At 38.1% G+C, this 21,171-nt stretch overlaps 1 protein-coding gene across 4 annotated transcripts in view; it reads left to right on the forward strand.

Annotated features, from left to right (window-relative positions):
• The window catches only part of LOC100551345 (diacylglycerol kinase iota), a 175,368-nt gene that overhangs the window by 104,767 nt on the left and 49,430 nt on the right, over positions 1 to 21,171 (forward strand). For 3 of the 4 annotated variants that reach the window (XM_085229072.1, XM_085229054.1, XM_085229062.1), the window contains 6 exons: positions 8,801 to 8,880; positions 10,187 to 10,231; positions 15,297 to 15,366; positions 16,849 to 16,889; positions 18,439 to 18,566; positions 19,175 to 19,300. In XM_085229072.1, coding sequence (XP_085085198.1) covers positions 8,801 to 8,880; positions 10,187 to 10,231; positions 15,297 to 15,366; positions 16,849 to 16,889; positions 18,439 to 18,566; positions 19,175 to 19,300 — 490 coding nt within the window. The remainder of the gene's footprint in view (positions 1 to 8,800; positions 8,881 to 10,186; positions 10,232 to 15,296; positions 15,367 to 16,848; positions 16,890 to 18,438; positions 18,567 to 19,174; positions 19,301 to 21,171) is intronic. The other variant, XM_085229065.1, reaches the window with a different exon arrangement.

Below are 21,171 nucleotides of genomic sequence, written 5' to 3' on the forward strand. Positions count from 1 at the left end.
CCTCACATTGAGCACTGTGTGCAGTTTGTGCACAACAATATAAGAAGGACATAAAGCATAAGGACATAAAGAGTATCTAAAGGAGGGCTACAAGGATGGTGAAGGATCTGGAGGAGAACATCTGTGAGGAGCAAATTAGGTCAATTCAGGTAGAGCTGTGTGTAACCAGGATGTGGACTTGATGATCTATGTGGGTCCCTTTCAACTGAGAATATTCTGCTATTCTAAGAGAACACACAATGGGCAACTCACATTGTTGTAGTAGTATTTCGTCCAGATGTGTTGTTTTCAGTGGGGTTAGCTTACTGCAGCACGTCTGTAGCTTTCAGGAAATGTATGTAAGACTTGATGTTCACAAGAGACTCAATTTACTTGTCTTTTTAAGCTTTGGCTGAATATCTACAATTTAATTCCAGAATACTGTACTTACTATGAATACATCCATACTCTGCCCACACCAATTAAAAGCACTTTTATCTCCCCATAGTTTTTGAAGACTAAACCAGAATCCCACAGCAATCTGAACAGGAAAAGGAAGCTGATTAATAATGACTCATGCTGTTATCCGTGAAAGAACAGTAACAAAGAAGCTATTAAGGTTTTTGCTTGTCACATGTCTCCATAATAGAGTTTTGAAATCTCTGACATCAGTGTAATAATCTGGATCACTTTAATTCACAGTAAATACATTTCACTTCCCTGGCTTGCTCAAAATACTGATTTGATTCTATCAGCTGCTTCATCTGAAATTGTACTTCCCGACGTCTAACAACTCATCATACAAACTGTTCCGTGAAGATTAATCTTCACTCTGTTGGAGGTAGACACCTCATTTTGAAAACCTTCTGAGCAATTAAACAGTGTCATTTTATTCTCTGAAGGGCAAAATTGTTCTTAGCCCATTCTCCTTCCGTTGCTCTTTACTTTTCTGTCACTGCAGCTGGCATTTAACCAAGATGCTGTTTCTGAATTGTCCCTTGTTTCCCTCCCCTATGCTCCTCTCTTTCTCTTTCATTCTGTCAGCATCTCAGTATTGTCTCTGTGATGATTGATGATGGTACAGGGGTTACTTATTGATCCTTCTATGACGGGGTTGAATGATTCCATGCACTCTTTTAGGAAAGGGATATATCTTGACCATTTTAGTTATGTTGTAAGTTGCTGCTAATGTAGTTATCTCCAACACATTCCTATATATGTCTCAAGCACTTGTCACCCTAATCACCAGTTTCAGTTCCTCTTTCTTGATGTGATAGTTCTACCTTAAGTGACCAAGATCATCATATTCAAAAAGTGAATTCAGTTGATGTTTCCAGATGGGCAGAACTTAATTCTGTGTCTTGTCTGTGCATCTTCTGTGTACTGTTTCTGATTTCCTGCTATGGCAGGAAAGTATGATTCGAAACAGCATGTGGGGGGAACAATTCAATTATTCTTAAAACAACAAAATCTTTTTGTTTATGGCACTAGATTTTCCCCATTTCACTGCTCCTATGAAATTACTGACAATGGATGTATATACAGAAATTATTAGAAATTAATACACCCATGAACGAATTAGTGACCATATGGTACTCATTTATGTTTTCTCCTTAGTAACATTACTGTAGATTTGCACCATGAAGCTGGAGGGGTGAATCAGCTCACCAGCAGCAGCAGATACAGAGCTTTATCTATTTGTTTGTTTGTTTATTTAATAGAATCTGTCAGTTCTTAGTGCTCTTTACATATTTTGTATGTTCTATCCTTGGAGATCCCATCTTGCTTACTCAATGCCACTAAGATTAAGGAAGAATCATACTCAACCCCAGTGTCAGCAATATCAGAAATAAGTATCAACTCTGTGAGCTCTTGGTCTCCCACATCACTATATTTCACACAGAACCAGTCATTCCTTATCTCCTATGGAATAAAGTGACACAGAAAATTGAAAAACAATTTTTGAAGATTTATTTCTATGTGTACAGTAATTGATTTAGCTACAATCTAACAATCTCTTTCTATTTAGCTTCTTTGCTTTTTGTTTGTGTGTGTTGAGATCAGGAGTAACATGATGTGACATTAATCTTATATTCTTATTTCTCTTCCAGTAATCTGTCCCTTGCTAATTATATCTATCCAGATATCTATGTTGCATATGTCTTGCCTTCAATTTCTGTAGGTTATCTGAGTGTTTTGGGGTCATCTGATAAACTCTTATTGAGTACAAGGACTAACAATCTTGTATGTATTTTGAGATATGCACATGGACAGATACCGTGGTTTCCTCATATCAGCAATCTATTTACCTCAGTTTGAGAATCCCACCTAGGAAATCATAGAATCATAAAATGGCTTGGGCTGGAAGGGATCACAAGGATGAACTAGTTCCAACACCTGTGGTCAAAGATGTAGTGGATGAAGATGGTTTGGAGCATATTCAGTGTGATTTTGAGCAACTAGTTAAATAAGAGAAGGTCAGCGCTGAGAACTTGGTATTTGCATCCTCATTCCTCATAATGTGAAGGACACAGGAGTAGTGATCTGCTAGGTGACTATGGTGATGAGGGAAAACCTGAGTTAGCAGATGGACAAGATTGATTAACCACTGAACAAAATGTGCTCACTGCGATGCAGCATCAATCTGGATGGATGTAGGTGGAGTGGACTGCATAGAATCACAGAATCACAGAATGGCTTGGATTGGAAGGGACTTCAAGGATCATCAAGCTCCAGCTCACTTTTGTAGCATAGCTACAAAATCACTCTTCTGTCCTGTTAGAGAAGAATTAATGGTTGCTTATTTGTCAGGAGTTTTCTTAGCAGATGTGGTAGCTTATCTGAAGGGGCACAGTAAAGAGCAGCATTGCCTACAGACAGACACTCCTCCAGTTTTCACTCTGCTTCAAAGTCACTGTATTGATTAACAGCTTTGCATTTTCAAGGTGAGTTGTGCAGACATTAGATAATTCTGCATTTTTTCTTTCATGTTGATGTAGTAAGGTATGAAACTGGGAGGATTTAATGGGTTGTCTATGGTTACCTAGCAAGATGATTAGAAGTTAACAATGAGCTAAATATTGCAAACTCTGTTCATTCTGTGCTCGTAGATTCTCATGGTGATGTGTACAGATCACCATGCAAACCACTGATAAATGCTTGTAAATGAAACAGAAATGACAAAAACAAAGAAGTTGTCAAATACATTGGTTATGTCAAAGGAAATCTCTCTTTTTGTCTCAGAATGAGACATTCTGAGCTTTGTCCAAGCAACACAGTGGATTGTATTTCTGTCTTTGATATGCATCCATACAAATGCATGTTTCATACTCATGCATGTATTCAAAGACTAGAAAGACACTGGAATCTAACAGAAGAAAAAATAGAATGTGATCAAATGGCTAAAGGTAGTAGCACAATGAATTTATACATAGATGTTGAGACAGGCAACTTTAATTGTCTTTTTATAACTTTGAGCTCTTGACTTTGTGGTCATAACATTTGTTTAACAGAGGGTATGTCATTGCCTGGATTTGGGGAAAAAAAAAAAAGGAACCAAAACAAGTAACACAAGAAGTTCAATGTTTAGGTGTACATCTCATGTCATGGAGTTGGTTATATATAGAACGTACCTACAGCCAACACAGTCCTCTGTCTTTTGAGCTAGTAGGTAAACAGTAACCTGTAGGACTCACCTCTCCTTTGGCCTAGAAGACATGAGCAGTATTCCAATATATTTCATTAACATATATTAAGCTATTAACAGGACTGAGAGACAAAAACATTAAGTTCCATTCCAGACCTTCCAGGAAATCACACTTTAATTTGGTTTTATGGCATAGATTTTTCTGCATACTTCTCTTCTGCTGTTTCCTTTCCTATAACTTTCCTTGTCTGATTTCTTCTTACCTTTTCAATCCTATTCCTCTTCAGCACTCATTTTCTCCCTGTTCATCTTTGTCAGTCTCTATAGATCTTACAGCTCAGGTTCCTATTCTTTTTCTTAATTGTAAACCCTTAGGCATTGCTCACCCAAATTTCTTCTTTCAGATCTTAATCCCAATATCTCTTCCTTACCAGTCTCAATTCCAAACTTTTTATAGTCGTTCTTTAACTCATTCTTTTTCATCTGGTGTCTGGGACAATTTCCCTCTGCATTCGACAGGCAGCTTCTTTTTTACTATGTCTGGATGTTGGAGAATTGACATTCTGGAATGGATGACCACCCTCTCAAATGTGCTTTTTCAGTCTTGTAACCTCCATTGCATTTTATGCCCAGATATATGAGGATCTTAGTACTGAAACACTAGTATTAAAAAACCAACAACCAGCCAAGCAACCGAAGAAGGCTTTGATTCTGTCAGTAGAATAAATGAAAGGGATCTGAGGAGATGTATGGCATAGATTTATTTTGGAAAAAAAAATCCTTTTGTAGAAACAGTGTGGTTGTGTTAAAACCACACTGGAGAAATCTCTTAATTTAAGTGTCCGAATATCTTAGAATTCTCTCACAAGAGCTTACTTGGTTCTTCACATTTCTAATATCAGCAAAAACCCCTCAGGATAATGATGTTTTGATAACATTTCCAGTAGTGAGGATCCTTTATTTGCTACATTAAACATTTACAGCCCCATGTCTAATCTCCCGTTTCCCCTGAGGTATATGTCAGTGTTGGAATGAGTTTTCCTGGAGTTCACATCTACCTTAATGATCTGCCTTGAGGCTGTCTTACTTGAGATTTGAGTGGGTTAATCATGGTGTTTAGATCACAAATTGAATACTTTCATAACAATAAATGGGGAAGTTAATTGAATTTTACTTTTTCTTGATGGTGTAGTATGCACTGTTCAGACAGTGTTCTTGGTACTGCTGAAGAGTTCACATATAAGTATATATAAGTATTCAACATAATGGGCACTTAATAGAAGATTTCTTCTTTGTTTACATAAACTCCATAGCTAATTTCGTGAGAGCTTAAGGAAATGCTACTAATCTTGCAGTTATTAGAGCATTACGCTAGTCATACAGCTGCATCTACCTCACCCTCCTCCTGCTGACACTTGATTTCAGTCAGCATTGCTAGGAACAAAAAACTTTCCGCAGTGCTGGTTCAGAATGTGAAGCAACTGTCTGGCTGTCTCACCTCCTGGGGTTCTTGCACTGCTGCTTATCCATGCAGTCTTAGAGTACGTATCCACAGCTCCACGGACAAAGTTCTTTTCACCCTTCATGGAACACAAAGAAGCTGGGAGTTAGATGCAAGCAGTCAGAAGAGCAGGCGCCTCAGGAGAAAAAAATCTGTCTACTGAACGCTGTGGCTTGGCCTGTGATCTGAGACTATCCTGTGTTTGGTATATTCCCATATATGGATATGTCCATGTTGTCACAGAATGGATAGTCTGCGGGTATCTTGGAAAGCTGCTCTGCAGTGTTTGTGCTCTTAATACATGCAAGACTGCAAAATTTTATTTTCCACTCCCACCTTTCACCTAACACGTCCAGTAATCACTGTGGTGATTACTGCAGCACTGGTTTTTGCTGCTCACATCCTTATCCACACAGAGCTATTCAAAAAAGACAGAAGTCCATTAATTCCCTAATGAAAATGTTTACAATGACATTGAATGTCAGGCAGTGCATGCACATTAACCTTACGTCTTTACTTTATTCATCATAACTTCATTTGACGCTTGGACTAGATGATCTTAGGTCTTTTCCAACCTTAATGGTTCTGTGATTCTGGCCCCACTGCACAGTGTTGCCCTATGTTTAGAACAAGCAACAGTCCTGCAGTTTAAGTCTGTATGGGTTTGAAGGGTTTTCAAAAAGCTGCTATTTTGTGGCACTTTGAAAATCTTGGCTGTATAATGTGTTGTCCGTGCTTACAGTGGTTTATGGTACAAATGAGGGCTGGAAACATTTCACTTGCTGGAAAGCAAATGGGTTTCACAACAACAAAGAACAAACAACACAAAACCCCTCACGTTTATCAAGCAACATTTTAGCATATGAAGTAATGTTATTCAGTAGTGACTTTAAAAGTTTTTTAATTGAACACAAACCATGTGAGATGGAACCATATAGGTCCCTCTCACACACCTTATCCCTTAGCTAGCCATTGACCCATAAAACCAGACGTTGTGCTGGTTCAGGATTTCCAGGCAGGAGAAGTCACACATCCCTTTTTAAGAGCAAATTATACATGTAATTGATGTACAAAATGCAGATAATTAATTATACCTATGGATTATAATTTTCATCTGTAATGATGCAGATAAGGCTCATAAGTGTCACAGCTCAGCCATCTATTATTGCATACTAGTGTTTTCTTTACGGGTGATTTGGTGAATTTCTTTAGAATTCCGTATTTATAAGGTCCTTCTGCTTAGGGCTATCAGCAGTGGAGGTTAAGGATTGTCATTCTGTGTTAGTGCCACTATTTCAGTGGGTTAAAGCTCTGGACCCTGTTAAATTGAAGGAAGTTATTCAATACAAAAGGAACAAATTGTGTGGTGACAATTTATAAACCAATGTTGTATCTCCCCAGCACTCTGAAACTGTTCAAGATATAGTCATGTCTGCTGCAATTCACTTTTTAGTGCTCTAAAAAATCTTAGCCCTTTCAATAAGGGCTGCAGAGGGATATACTGAATTAAAACTAGATGGTCATTAAGTGCTCATTGCCAAGAGCATAAGGGTCTCCTGTCAGAGCAGGTTAAGCACCAGCAAACACAAAGTAAAGGGAATCAGTCTGTAACTCAGAGTGTCAGCATACATAAAGCAGACCTGACCATTGACCCTCATTCCACTTAGCTTGTCTCACAAGCTCGGTTAAGTAATGAAAAAACCCTAGAGGTTGCAATGAGCAATGTTGTCTGCTGGGCTTTTTGAAAACAGGCTGGATTGGGATTACTGTCAGATGCATTATTTGATGAGTAGCATGGGCTTTGCTTCCCTCATCTTCCTTCTTTCTTTCCTTTTTTTTCTCCCTCCCTGCCATTTTTTCCCTCTCCTGCTTCTGGTTTTCTGAGACTCATATCTGCTCTGCTGTTTACATTGCTTTCCGAACACCATGCTGACAGAGCTGGTGATGTATCTTTGGAGCCCTTCGCTGGCCTCTGAGCTCCATTATGCCCTTCAGTCCTGTAGCTGCTTCCTGTCTTCTCCCTGAGACCACTCATTTCTCATTATGCTTCCAGCCTTGGTGGGCCACAAGAAAATGAGCCATGGAGGTGTTCCCCATTATGTGTTATCACTAACCTGTTCCCTTATCAGCTTATCTGAGCTTCCCAACAGATAAGCATCTCAGGGCCCCTCTTAGTCAACTCCCCTTGAGCGATAGGAGGAATTGCAGCACAGTTGTTCTTTCTGTTTGTCTCAGTACTGTCAATGACATTAAGTTGTTTTTTGTTTTTCAGTTACCAAAATTGTGAGCTGATATTCTTCTCTCCTTCTGGAATACTTCATATGACGATTTAAATCCATTTCCTGCTGCTTCCCAACTTTTGGGGGCAATGTTTGACTGAAGACTCTTGAGGGAGAAAAAAATAATTTTATGATTCAGTTTCAGACATTCGTGTGCTTAAGAATTCTCATATTTGTTTCCTTTTTATTTAAAAAGATTTTAGTAAGCAGCTCTCGTGGTACACTTTCTCCCATCTTTTTTTTTTTTTTTTTTTTTTTAACAAAGAAAACCTAGAGTCTGAAAGAATAATTGTGGAAAACTAAACTCTTCGTTATCTAAAATGCTCTCTTTGACTGAGGGGACTTATTTGCTGTATTTTTGCAAGTTTTCTTTTTCTTTTTCTTTTTTTCCTTTCTTCCTTTTTTCCTTTTTTCCTTCTCTCCTTTTTTCCTTTTCTCCTTCTCTCCTTTTTTCCTTTCCCTTTCCCTTTCCCTTTCCTTTCTTTTCCTCTAAGACATTGTGGACATATGTAAGTTTTGAGTGCAAATGGAACAATTTTTATTTCAAAGCACACTTACATCAAAATAACATGACACTAGTTTTCTCCTATGTCAGGCTGCGAACTCAGGGACACTCTGCAATTTTGTTTGTTTGCTTTTACTGTGGATGTAATTTTACTTTGGAGATATAAAGTTGAAGCCGTTAACCTCTGAGTATGCTCTTTTTTCCTTAAATCCTATCGTAAAATGTAGTGAATTAATAAGCTGCAGTTTATTGTCATTATTTTTTTCTTCTGTTGAAGTAAAGATTTCATTATATAGTAATAAATAAATATTTCTTTAATCTTAAGTCAATAAACCAATAAGCTCAGGCTAGAAAGCAGAAGCAGCCCTATTCTTTGGTGTCAGTAACTGAGTTCCAGGAAAAGTCTGCCAGAAGATTAAAAGGAAATCCCCAAAATACTGTTAAAAACAAAATTCTGGTGGAATGTAAAAGTAATTTAGAAAACAGATTTATTTTTTTAACCATTTAAGTCACTTGTCACTAGATTTCATTGCTTTAAATCATCTCTGTAGAATCTTAAGTGTTTTGAAAATGAAATACTCTGTGGTACATTTCCCTGCAAAAAATAATTGGTGTTTACATCAGAGAGGGAAGTACACAATTTTACCAGATCTCTTTTAGCTTATATGAGATAGAAGGCATTTGAATGTCAGAATCTTTGATAATTACAAATGGTTAAGACGAACGATGAATATTATGTTTCTGATTTTAAGTGACTGTTAAGATTTAGTAAGCAGGGAGCTTTAGTGAGGACATTAAGAAAATAAACAACAAAACAAAACATACTGCAATTTTTTTTAAATTCAACAGACCTCAATTAAAGACATTTTTCTGTATTTTTCCTTTCCCAGCCATTCCCTTAGGAATTATAGTTGTACGAGGAGATTGTGACTTGGAGACCTGTCGTATGTATATTGACCGTCTACAAGAGGTAAGGTTTTTGTGAATTAAGTATCCTTTATTAATCCGTATTATGCTTCTTCCACTCCTGAGTGTATAAGTCTAAGGATTGCAACAACTCTGTATTGTGAGTATTGCATATTGCCTCATGCTGAAAACAAAACCGTAGAGCTATGATATGCTATTAAAACCAAGAGTAACACAAAACATTGTTTTCCAAACAGGAAAAAATAAATCGTGCTGAAACCATTTAAATTATAGCGGAATTGATGTGTATTGTTGTGTTTGCTTCTTCTTGAAACTGAACAGAATACATGCACTCTCTGCATTCATTGCTGCATTTATAGCAATTTCTGAGCAAATTAGTTTACAAACTGTATTGTAAGGATAAATATCATGGTATTTCAATGGATCTAATTATGCAGATATTATTCTCTAACACAGTTGTGGAGTAAACAGAGACTCCAACAAACACTACAAATATCAAACTGATATTTCAAAAAATACAAGAATATATGCTTATCAGCTAATACAAGTGTAGCTATTATCTTCTTGAATGCTTTGTCTCTGTAAGGTACACCCAGTACAACCTGGGAAACTGAGAATCCAAATGCCCCATTACCTGATTAATTTTAAATGTGTGTGCAGAATTGTGATAAAACTGGTGGATTTTCATTAATAGAGTGCCTCTCGCTGTTTCATAAACTTATAATGATATCTTTCAAAAACATTTACAAGTGTGGTGCTTTACATGAGTTTCTGAATGGCTGTCCCAATTGGCACAGGAGCTATGGACCTCATTCATATGAGTCATTCATATCCCATTTCCATCTGAGAATGGAAGATTACAACACAGTAGTTGGGATGATGTTTACAACACTGAGATGACCTTTTTGGCATGAGGTTGTCTTTAAACCTGGAAAAATACCAGGGGTTTTCTTTGGTGTATTAATTACTCAAAAATGCTTACAAAAGACAATATTAAGGCTTCTAGCTTTTTTTTCTTTCTTTTTGCTGCAGATATTCTAAATTTAAATAGTTTTAATAGATCTGTGATATATAAATAGATCTGTAATATTGTAAAAAGTCATTAACATAACCTCTGTATAAATTTTTAAAGCTAGACTGTTTTTTTCCAGATGCATGTTAATGCAAACTTTAAGAGAACTTTCCTTGGCTATTTTGTGGCGTTTGTTTAATATACTTAAAACCAATGAGAAATATTGGAAAATTGCAAAATTACTCTATGATGTTTAGCCAGCCACTTCAAATAGTAGAACTGCAATAACTTCTGTTGATTTAATCTTTTCTCACTGGCATATCTTTCATCCTATTAGGACCTGCAGTCAGCAACTTCTACTACACAGAGAGTTCATTACCAGGTAAGATGAGCTTCATTTAGTAAATGAAGAACAAAGACAAGTTTAACCATGTGGACTACACTGTTTGCATTTGAACACGGATTTAGAGGAATTTTTGATTACCGTTTGCCCTCAGATGATGGAGGCTCATTCTGATTTCCCTGAGATAATTTTTTTCCTTGCAAACCTTATGGAATCATCTTTAAAATTGCCTCTTGAAGCAAATGAGAGAATGTGTCCTTTAAAATAAGTGACAAAAGAAAAGATGTTTCTCTGAGAGAAGGAACAGTAATTTTTTATATTGCATAGATGAAGTAGTAGTATCTATCACTGAGAAGAAAAGTGTACAGCAAACCTAACCTATTAATAATTACCACAGCCATTTTCCTCTCAACTAACATAATCTTCACAGTAGTTTTTTTAATCCATCCTGGACACAAATGTGCCCTTTGTATGTGGCAAGACCATTCTCTTTTTAGATGGCTAGTTTTTAAAACTGGGCTCTTTGTGCATTTTGCAGCTATATTGTATAGTTTATACAATACAGAACTTTACAGTTGGAAGCATTCGAGAATATGTATTACTCTCAGTAAAGTATTGTGCTGCAAAATGATTACGTTGGGAATAAAATAATTCAGACTAAATCTACTGACTCCTGAGCTAATTTGGCATTAGCATGAAGACTTGACACAAACAATGGTCAATTGACAAAGTGCCTAGGACCACAAGACTCAAGTTGCAAGGTGTTGATAGCCTTTTCCTAGGTTTAACAATGTAAGTCTTGTTAGGATCAGCGGGAATGAATTCACTGAGAAAAAATTCAAGGATCCAGCCGATGGGAACCTACTGTAGTGAAACTGCAGATGATTTCTTGGGCTTTAATGATAACCTGGGTGATACAGAATTCCAGTTTGGCAGGACTGCCTGCAGGACTGTGCTGTATTCAGGAAGGCACCACAAGAAAATGCAAATTTGGCATGTTTTTTTTCTGAAGTTGCTTTCTTCATACCAGTAGATGGTTTGCTTCTGCATTTCTGTGTCCAATTTTAACCTCATAGTTTTGACATTTGTGTCAATCATTGCCCTAGGACTGAGTTTTAGAACAGCACTAGCGTCTAGTGAATTGGCTAATAAAACAGCTTGTGTTATTCGGTACCATTCCTTATAAATTAACCTAAGTGGCTGCTGAGTGCTCCATGTGTAGGAAACTGCCTGAGGTAAAATGAGGAACTAAATCTGTACATATGGGGAGGGATGAAATAGGGAATGAAATGTCAGAAACCAGCTTCATACTTGGCCCTAACCTCTGTAGTTATAGCAGCACAGAAATTAATTGCCTAGCCTTTTCCTTTAGTGCACATCAGTGTGAAATCCCTCACTTGCTATTAATTTTTTATGATGCTGTATTTTTAATGCCCCCCTCTAGTTTTGTCTTCAGTACTTGTTTGTCCTGGATTCTTCAAATGCTGCTTTATTCCTAGCAGATCGTTTCTGTGAACTGTCTTTCTAGGTTAATGCGTGGTTTGTTCCACATTTGTTAGCATCTGTCTATAAATTACCAAAGGGGCGAAAACAGGGGATAATGGGTGTGAATAAGGTTCTTGAGTTGATGGAACTGTCTTATCTTGCTAATAAGGTGTCATGGGTACTTTTAGGTCTCATAAACACAATTTTCTTGTGTGATGCTTCTGCAGCTCAAAACATGGGGAGTCAGCAGAAATACTATCAGCAAGCCTGGGTGTAAATGAGAAAAATGATGTTAGACTTGTTCTTCATTCTGCTTTCTTTCTCTAACAAGTTTAATGTATATGAAATATTATTCTCATGGGTTTGAGACCTCCCAAGCTAGTTCTGCTGTTGAACTATAATGGGTTCTTGGGAAGAGCCTGTGCAATTTGTGACTTGATTTTGTATTTGCCAGCATTATCCCTATCTTCCTTTTCCCAGCATTATGTACTCTGACAGGTCTAAGAACTTTCACTCACTTCTCCTCTTTGCATCACCTGCCGTTTTTGTATGCATTCTTATCTTTCAATGCTTTCTTCCCTTTGTCATTTGTATCCCAGCTCTAACCCTTCCTCAGACAGTGGGCTAAATGTTAAGATACATACAGCTCTGTGCATTTAGATAAATAGAAATTAGCAAATGTAGCAGATTTTAGAAAGTCCTTGACTCTCCTACCACAATTATGGTACAAGTAAACCTATCCATCTCACAACTCCATAAATTCATGTTAGAGAAGGAAATAGGTACATTTCAAACCTGATAGTTTAACCACCAATATACATTTTTTATAACTATTTATAGAAAAGTTCATGTTCTGGAATGTTATACTGTCTTCATCTCTCCTGTATGGCACATAAATTGGAGACAAAATCTGTACAGCAGGACAAGGTTTATGGGATCAAGCAAAATCTCTGAGTGCAAATATGGGAGGGAACTGTGATTTGATTTTTGTCAGGCTGGCTACGGATGCAGGTATTATGGGTCAGGAGATATTTTGTCTTTATAAAAGCAAAATATGTAAGTGGCTGTAGTAACATTTCAGACAAGATTCATTGCCAGCGCTCCAAAATCTAAGGCACTGAGAAGATGACACATGAGTTTCCCGGAGCTGTCTTTGCTTTTCTGTCCAGTATAACTGGAAAGGAAAAGCAATAATAGGAAGTTCCATTCAATTGCAGTAGAAGCTAATAAGATGAATTGTGAAAAACTGTCATGATATCCAATACAATTGTTAAGATTTCACAGTGGCATCTTGGAAGGCATTGAGATGTGTTCACTGGCTGTGCGAAAGGAATATCCATCAGAACATGAAGTGCTAATTGTCATCACAGCTGCTTGAAAATGACAGGTAGTGCATGCAAGCACCCAGCTGACTAGGAATTTAGAGAAACCAAGAACATGTGCGTGTCTGTACAACAGCAGCATGACCTCATTTTTTTCTCAAAGAGCTGAAAAAATGTTGGATACTATTATGTTGATTGAAGAGTGAGGTCTGTCTCTTGACATAGGAGGGCATTATTTGGTATTTAATCATTTTGGAAAGTATTTTATCCACCCAGACTGAAAGAGAACTTCCTCCAGCATTCTGTGAGATTTTCTCCCAGTAGAAAAAGCAACCTACTTCTTCCTCACAGTCTTACTGACACATCTGTGCAGTCTAGGAAATTGAACCAATGAAACATCCATTTTTCTGTTGATATATTCTTTATTTCTTTCTTAATTTTTTTCTGACACATGGCTATGTGGATAAGAAATGTTTTAGAAATATGTCAGATTTGCAAAAGAGTAAGATAAGTTGCTGAGAAATAACCTTCCCTTCTAAATTTTCTTAATGATATAGACAACAGGCAGTAAAGGCAGAAGAAAATATAGCAAACTTTAAAACTCTGAGAATCTGTATGAATGTTCCAGATGTGTTGGGTGTGCATGATGCACCATAAACAGTCATTTTAAATCTCTGCTGGTATTTCTGCACTTTCACTCTTGTATAAAACTCTGGACATGATGCCAACAGCCAGAGGGACTGGTGGGGTTTGTGTCACTTGGAGTCTGTCACTTGGGCTAGATGCCTTTCTAAAAGGTCTGCTGTAGTTCAGGCTGGAGCGATGACTTTGAAGCACAAGCTGGAGGACAGATTTCTGGATTATGTTAGACATTAACTGTTCATATCCCTGTCATCCCTCCTGGTTTAAAACCCATGATTGACTGAAATCTCTTTTTGGAACTTACTCTTTCAGTCAGTCTTTACTTTCTGATGGTAGACTCTCAAACACCTACTCACCAGATAGAGCTGTACAATTCCTAGTGCAGGTTGTTTTTTTTTTTTTTTTTAACCTGCATCATGCAGTCAGGAAAGGTGGTGGGCATCTGTATGATATTCAGACAAGTTCCAGTGACATACTTTTGTATCAGTTTGTTTTCACCACTCTGTGCCCATGTTATGGGTATACGTACATTTGCCTTATCATATACTGTGCTTCCTGTGCAGAGCAGTATTTTTCTCAAAGGCACCTTTCTTCCCCATTGCTTCTGCTTTCTCATTTTCTCACCTTGTGCATTGATATAGCCTTCCATAGTCTGTTGTCTTAAGAAGAAGTAAATTTTGGTCTTGAGTGAATATCTGCCTGAATTTACGTCATTTGCAGGTGTGCTGATTTTACTGCATAAGTTATAACTAAGGACAGAATTTGGCTCTATGCACATTTTGGGTTGGTGCCCACAGGCTGTGCTGTTGTGCTTTGTCCTATGCAAATCTATTTGTGTTTAGGTGTTGTGTTCCAACAGCTTTAGGAATCTGGCTGGCCATCCACTGGCAGCATGGCACAGAGCCATGACCACCTTCTGCTTTCTGAGATCCCTCTTGCCTGAGATCAGTGAGAGCTGAGAAAACAAGGAACACCCTTTGTTCTTCCCCAGCCATTTGGTTCCTTGATGTAGTATCAATTGGGTCCCAAGAAGCAGGTCTATCAAGACAGAATGGGAACACATTGATGTGGGATATCTGATGCATTAGCCAGCAATGATCCCCAGGTCTGCACTCTGCATTGTCTATATTCTGGATGAAGACAACAGCTTCTTTTTTTCTTATTTTTCTTCTTGTTTTTAAATCTGATGTGTATTGGGGACATGCCAGGGACAGCAATATGGGTACTTATTCTAAGTGGCAGACTGGTGGAGGTGGGAAGGGCTGTAAAGCCCTACTCTGGAAGAAGAGAAAGTGATATGTACACAAACATAGTAATTGAGTTCATTGCTTGTTTGTTTCTGATCTTCTCTTTCACCTCTCCCTATTCTTCTACCCCAACAAATAAAGATGACTTCACACATCTGAGAAAGCTGCTTCTGATGCAGTGCTTTTTGATATTGCTGAGATGAAGGAGAAAGGATAGCTGAGAGTGTGCTTCAAGTCTACTTATAGAGAGTAAATGGTTTGCTCTGCTATAGCACAGTAAAACCCTGATGTCAGTGGGGTGCAGACCCAGTGGATTTTGATTTTGCAGGTTTTGCATATTGTGCAATATAGAAATATATATATATATATGTATTTTTTTTTTTAATGTTGTTTCTCTGACCAATACAGGACCAAGAAAGCTCTTTCCCAAGAGTACTTTCTGTTCAGAGGCTCTCTCCTAGATGGTGCTTCCTAGATGGTAAGTGTGTCTCCCTCCCATTGTGTTTAGCATGCTGCTTGCTGCTGGTGTAGGTGTGAAGGACAGTGCATCCAGAGTACAACCAGGGAGGAGAACTGTTCCTTGCTGCGCTGAGAAGGTGAAAAGGGAGGTATGTGGCCCCCTTTCCCTTCTGAAAAATGGGCCTTCAACTAGCAATCAAAATATCTTCCATAGCATTGTCTCCCCATGGATGTGGGTTCTTCCAAGGGTGGTTGGAGGTTTTCTTTTATTAGTGTCTGCTGTGATGCAGCACTTATGTGGCAGTACCTGGATTCAGAATACACCTGGTTGTAGTAGCACACTGCCGTCAGCAGGGTTATGTTCTTTGTTACTCTTTCTCATAAATACTGCAGTATTTAGGTGATGGAAATGTACTGCCTTTCCCCTGTAAGGGAGCACTTTATGTAACTCTTGTATTCGACTCAAACTTCGCCAAAGCGAGCAGCTTATCTGGGCTTTACATCAGGCTCCAGAGCACTAAAATGGGCAGCTAAAATGGACAGTCAACTGCTTTTACAAAAGCTTCAGGAATGCCGGGGGTGGGGGGAGTGATTTTGTTATTGTTCAAAACAAAACCAGTTTCTCCTTGACAGTTTCGAACCACTTCTCCTCATCTCTCATGATAGAATTGATAGAAAACTGATAGAAAATTCATTGAGGATCTGTTTGGTTTTTAGAGAAAGCTGGGTGGACAGATGGATTCAGTTTTAGTCTTTAGATGTTTGATATTCCTTTGCAGTGCCAAAAATGACAGTGCTATATCACTGTGCTGTTCTGCAGAAATGCCAGAATGAAAAAAAAGTCTGTGATTTCACTGGCTAAAGTAAATGCAAAGCAGAAACAAAAATAGCACATTATGATAATTGGTTGAAGGTGATAAAATAGTTCTGCTTTTAGCAATACATATTATTTAGCTGTGCCAACATTCATATTGGTACTTTGTTTAGTGATTCTTCCCTCCTTTAAGGTTTTGTTCGTGAGTAAAATAAATTTTCTTTGAGCGTATCAGTAATTCAGATTGAATATTTGAGCATTTGTTTTACAAGGAATTCCCAAGCATATTATTGTTTTTTAGGTTCACAATTTGAATCAATCATATTAGATCTATCAGTTTTATGATGTTCTTGCTATACTGTCATTGGAAGAATGCAGCTCTTTCTGTCATGTATTTAAATACTAGTAGTTCTTCTTATATAAACCTGAGACTCTATTTGCCTGTGTTTTAAATAGTTATTTCAAGTTAATAGCTTCAATGAATATTGTTTTGCCAAATCCCATCTTTAAATTCATTTTTCAGTGGTGTAGGAATATAGAAATAATGAATGAATCAGATCATGTTGTGACTTCATGGACACAGAGGTTTTCTTAAATTGTGCTGATGTTAGCTCAGCCTATCTTGTTCATATAGTTCTGCTTACACCACTTGCTTCATTTCTGCTTTTTTATTTATCTTCTTTGCAGCAACTTCCGCTGATCGTTTTTACCGCATTGACAGATCTCAGGTAAATGTGTATTTGGTTACTGCTTCTGTAGATCTTTTTTAAAGCCATGCCAGATGCATCTTAAAATGAATGATTTGCCATTGCTCCTGTGTACTCTAGAATGCTGATGATTTCTTATGAAAAGCAGGGAAAAAATTCTGGACCATTTTTCAGTAGACATAATTTGCATTATTTCACTGAGCTCACTGAAGTTTTGTATCTGCTAATCATGTGCTTTTCTTTTTAACTACCAACCTGATACACAAATGAGGATGTTCTACATTAATCATCCTTATTATATCTTAGTAAGGGTATCTGTGCTACATTAGTGTGCTTGATTTTATCTTTTCATTGATATTTTTAGACACCACAAGTCCTGGTCCTGTGTGTGACATGAAATAACTGTAGAAATGAGTGTGATTGAAGCCGAGAATTATAAATAGAGCTGTATCAAATATTCCCAAGAAAGCCCAAAACAACATATTGTTACATTAGATTCAAACCCATGGTGTAGATCTGCCAATCTGAATATATTTTCTGAAAGGCACTTTGAAAATTTTACAGAGCTTTTGATGTTTCCCAACTTATAGACAGAATTGACCAATTAGTGGTTCAGCATGAAATGTAAACTGTTGATTTACCCATTTGCCATTTGCGTCTTGTTCCCCTGAGAACAATGTAAGCTGTTTTTGAATTATATGAATATCTGCAGATTGTGGTTTATTTCAGTCAGAAGGAGCTGTGAATTTAGCTCAGAAGCCTCAAGTTTGGTGTTGAATGTAGCCACCAAAGGCCTTTGCATGCAGTCATATAAATGCGTTGATGAAGTTGTACTTGAAAATTTTGAAAGCAAGGTGAAGAAGATGCTGCTACAGACTAAAACAAGCAATGCCATTTTGTTTTGTTTATTCTGCATTTTTCTAATTCTGGCACTGCACGGTGTCATCTTTTCCTCCTACTTCTTCGCCATGTGTTTCTATAAGAAAAAGAAAAAAAACTGCATGATGGTCCCTGTGCACAAAATGACAAAATGTGGGAAAGTATCCTGCCCATCCTCCTACTTAGACAGACCTTCTCATACTCAGTATTTCTGAAGGGGACTTCTGTGCCAATAAAAGAAAAAGAGGGATTGAAAAAGAGAGCTTTATTAATGAGGATGCAAGTCCAGAATGTACAAGCAATTGAGTTTTTAGAGACTATCTCCAAACAATGAAAAACCCTGTCATCTGAAGGCAGGCCTTAGGTGTTGGTTCTTGGCTGGACACATAAGACTCAGTTTTTTGAGTAGGCCTCCAGTTTTCAGTGGAATGGTGTTGATGGACAAAAGTCACTGAGCAACAGCCTCTTAAGCATTGCTGTGAGTGTGAAGCTTGCTGGCTGGGAATCTTGTTTGGCTTAAAATCTAAGGAGTGCTTATTGCTAACTTGGTGTGTTTATGTATGCATTTAAATACACAGACAAGTGCCATAAATTCTTTTCAGCCTGATGTATTCCCAGATTTCCTATAGCCAGCGGGCTTTCTGACTGAACGCCACAGGTTCATTGTTTGTTCCTTATATCATTTCAACAGGAACATTTGCACTTTGTTACGGAAATTTCGCAGGACGAGATTTTTATTCTGGATCCAGAGCTGGTAATGTCACAGCAGGGGGGGACGCCACCTGGAATGCCTGATCTGGTAGTGGAGCAGGCCTCTGGGTGAGTGGTGCTGGGATTTGGCCTTCAGCAGCCACAACAGAATTTGGCATGTCTTTTCTGATTCCCTCTGCCAAAAGGTTGGGAGATACGGAAAGTGTTAGATCTGGGGGCAGAATCAGGTGCAGCAGTGTTAATTACAGTCTTGGAAAGGACATTTAAGGTCATCTAGTTCCAGCTGCTCTACCATGGGCAGGGTTGCCACCCAGGGCCCCATCCAACTTGGCCTTGAACACCTCCGGGGATGGGACCTCCACAGCTTCTCTGGGTAGCCTGTGCCAGTGCCTTACCACCCTCTGATAATGTATCTATCAAGTTATGAACCCATTCTCTGCATTGTCAGGGCTCTGATACAAATATTTAAGGCCCTGAAGTCCTTTGAGCCTTAGAATTACTGTGAAGTGTCTTTGTTTTTCCTTGTCCTCTAGGCAGACTAGAAATGCTCCTGTTCCTCTTCAGGAAGAGTCTTCTAATCATGGTGAATTAAGCTAAGCTAGCTTGCAACAGGCTGAAAAATACTGGGAATAAACAAGCATAAAAGAACTACAAAGCAGAGCATGTGAGATAATTTCTGGGATTTAAAGCCTTTCTTTTCCTTCTTCCTTTACTAGAATATCAGATCGGTGGAATCCTGCTGTTAGAAAGAGGATGCTGAGCGACAGTGGCCTTGGCAAGATTTCCCCGCACTACGAGGTACCTGACAAACAAAAGGACGCCAGCCAGGCCTATATGCTGCAGTAAGAGCCCTCTGCATTTCTCTGCTTGATGACATGTTGTCACCATCACCACAGTCAACTCCTACTGCCTTAGATTTAAAATACTGTGCTGACATGCTGAAACAACAGATATCCCTTCGTTTCTTCTCTTTCGTTCCTCACTTCTGCTCATTTCTGTTTCTTCCTCCTTCTCCATTATTTATATGGTTTTGTCTTTGTTTTTCTGCCCCGATAAATAAGAGGGAAGGGACAGGTTAGGGACATGGTGGCTGTTTCTCTCCAGAATCTAGAGTTATGAGCTCATGCCGATTATTCATTATTCAGGTGGGCAAGCTCTGAAGTATGTTTAGACACTGCCTCATTTGTGGCAAAGCTGAGTGTGGTATAGTAAATTAGGCAGGGGACTGCAGCAGAGAGAAGATATTATTACAGTTACGGCAGCTGAAAGCTGCTCTGGGAGGACTAGGTTTTCTCCTAGTTTCCTCCACAGAATTTCTGAATGATTCAGAATTTAAAACAAACTTCACATATGATCAGTGACAACAGAGTCCTCACTTCATGCTTGTCTGCACTGAGGTAGGCTGGATTTCTGAGAGGTGATTGCAAGAGGACGTTGAAAGAGAGTGAAAGGCTGGAAAGTGAGTAATATGTTTTCTGTGTGCCTCAGATCGTATTACTAAAATTAATGGAAAGTTTGTGTCTTCCTTCATCTGACTCTCATTTTCCCACCTACGGAATACAGATAATATTGGAGTCTCACCTTAGAGGAACACAGTGAGAGTAAATTTCATGGTCACAAGAAAGCTCAGATTTAATGGCAAAACTCTGTTGGAGATACTTAGGAGAAAATTAATCACTTTACATTCTATGCACAGTTTTGATAGTGGGGGATAAATGAACCTTGAGGTTGTGTACTGCATATAAAGAACAGAAAGAGATAATAGATGGGTGTTTTTAAACATTGAAGAAAGAGTCCACTAGAAGAATGTAGTATGTATCAATATAATTAAAGGCTGTCATCATTTATGTGTGCTACAGAGCTGGAGCATGATGCTCAGATAACATGTGCTCTGGTATTTTCAAGCTTTTGAGTTCTTGACTTTCCAATTAAATGTGGTTTATAACCTGGTATTTTAAAGAAGGAACTTAGAGTACTTTTATATTTTTAGCAGCTGACAGCGGTTCACAGGTTCTTTACAGAAATTTGTCTCTTCAGAATTATTTTCATTTAAAACTTGCTGAGAGATTTTATCAAGTTCCCTAAAGTTCCCTAAAAAGGAATATGGCAGAGCACAAAGGGGACTCCTGGACACCTCCTCACACTCAAGAGGTTTCCATGTTTTGAGAGTCACTAGTGTTTTATATTTTCTGAACTATTGTGTACCACATCTAATTCAAAGCGTGAGATCCTATATTCTGTCAGTAAGGCAAGTGGAGTAGGACTTGCTGTGATAGAATGTCTTTCAGTTGTTCAACTGAGGTTGGTCATTTCCACTTCAAACATGAGTTGAAAGTTACCCTCCTCAGATGTTATGAGCAGATTAGGTTCCAGTTGGTCATAGTATGGGTGCAGGCTATTCAGATTGTCTCTGATATTGCTGTATATGAGCTCCTCTTGATGGAGTAATGCGTTCTGAGAAGTGAGGGGTATAACTAAAAAGACAAAGTTTGCTAACAGACTTCAATTAATTAAAGAATTTGCTCTGAAAATAATTATGGTGTGTGACATTGTTGCTGATCACAAACTTTTGGTGTAGAAAGTAATTATGGTTTTGTGGAAGCAATCTTTCTGAGAGAAAACTATTTACACTATTATTTTTAATCAGATGAGCTTGGTGTTAATTAATTTTCAGGTGGCATTTAACTAATAATCATATTTCATGTTTTGCTCT

Source organism: Meleagris gallopavo, chromosome 1 (assembly GCF_905368555.1).
Source record: "Meleagris gallopavo chromosome 1, MGAL_WU_HG_1.1, whole genome shotgun sequence".
NCBI classification, from domain to species: Eukaryota; Metazoa; Chordata; class Aves; order Galliformes; family Phasianidae; genus Meleagris; species Meleagris gallopavo.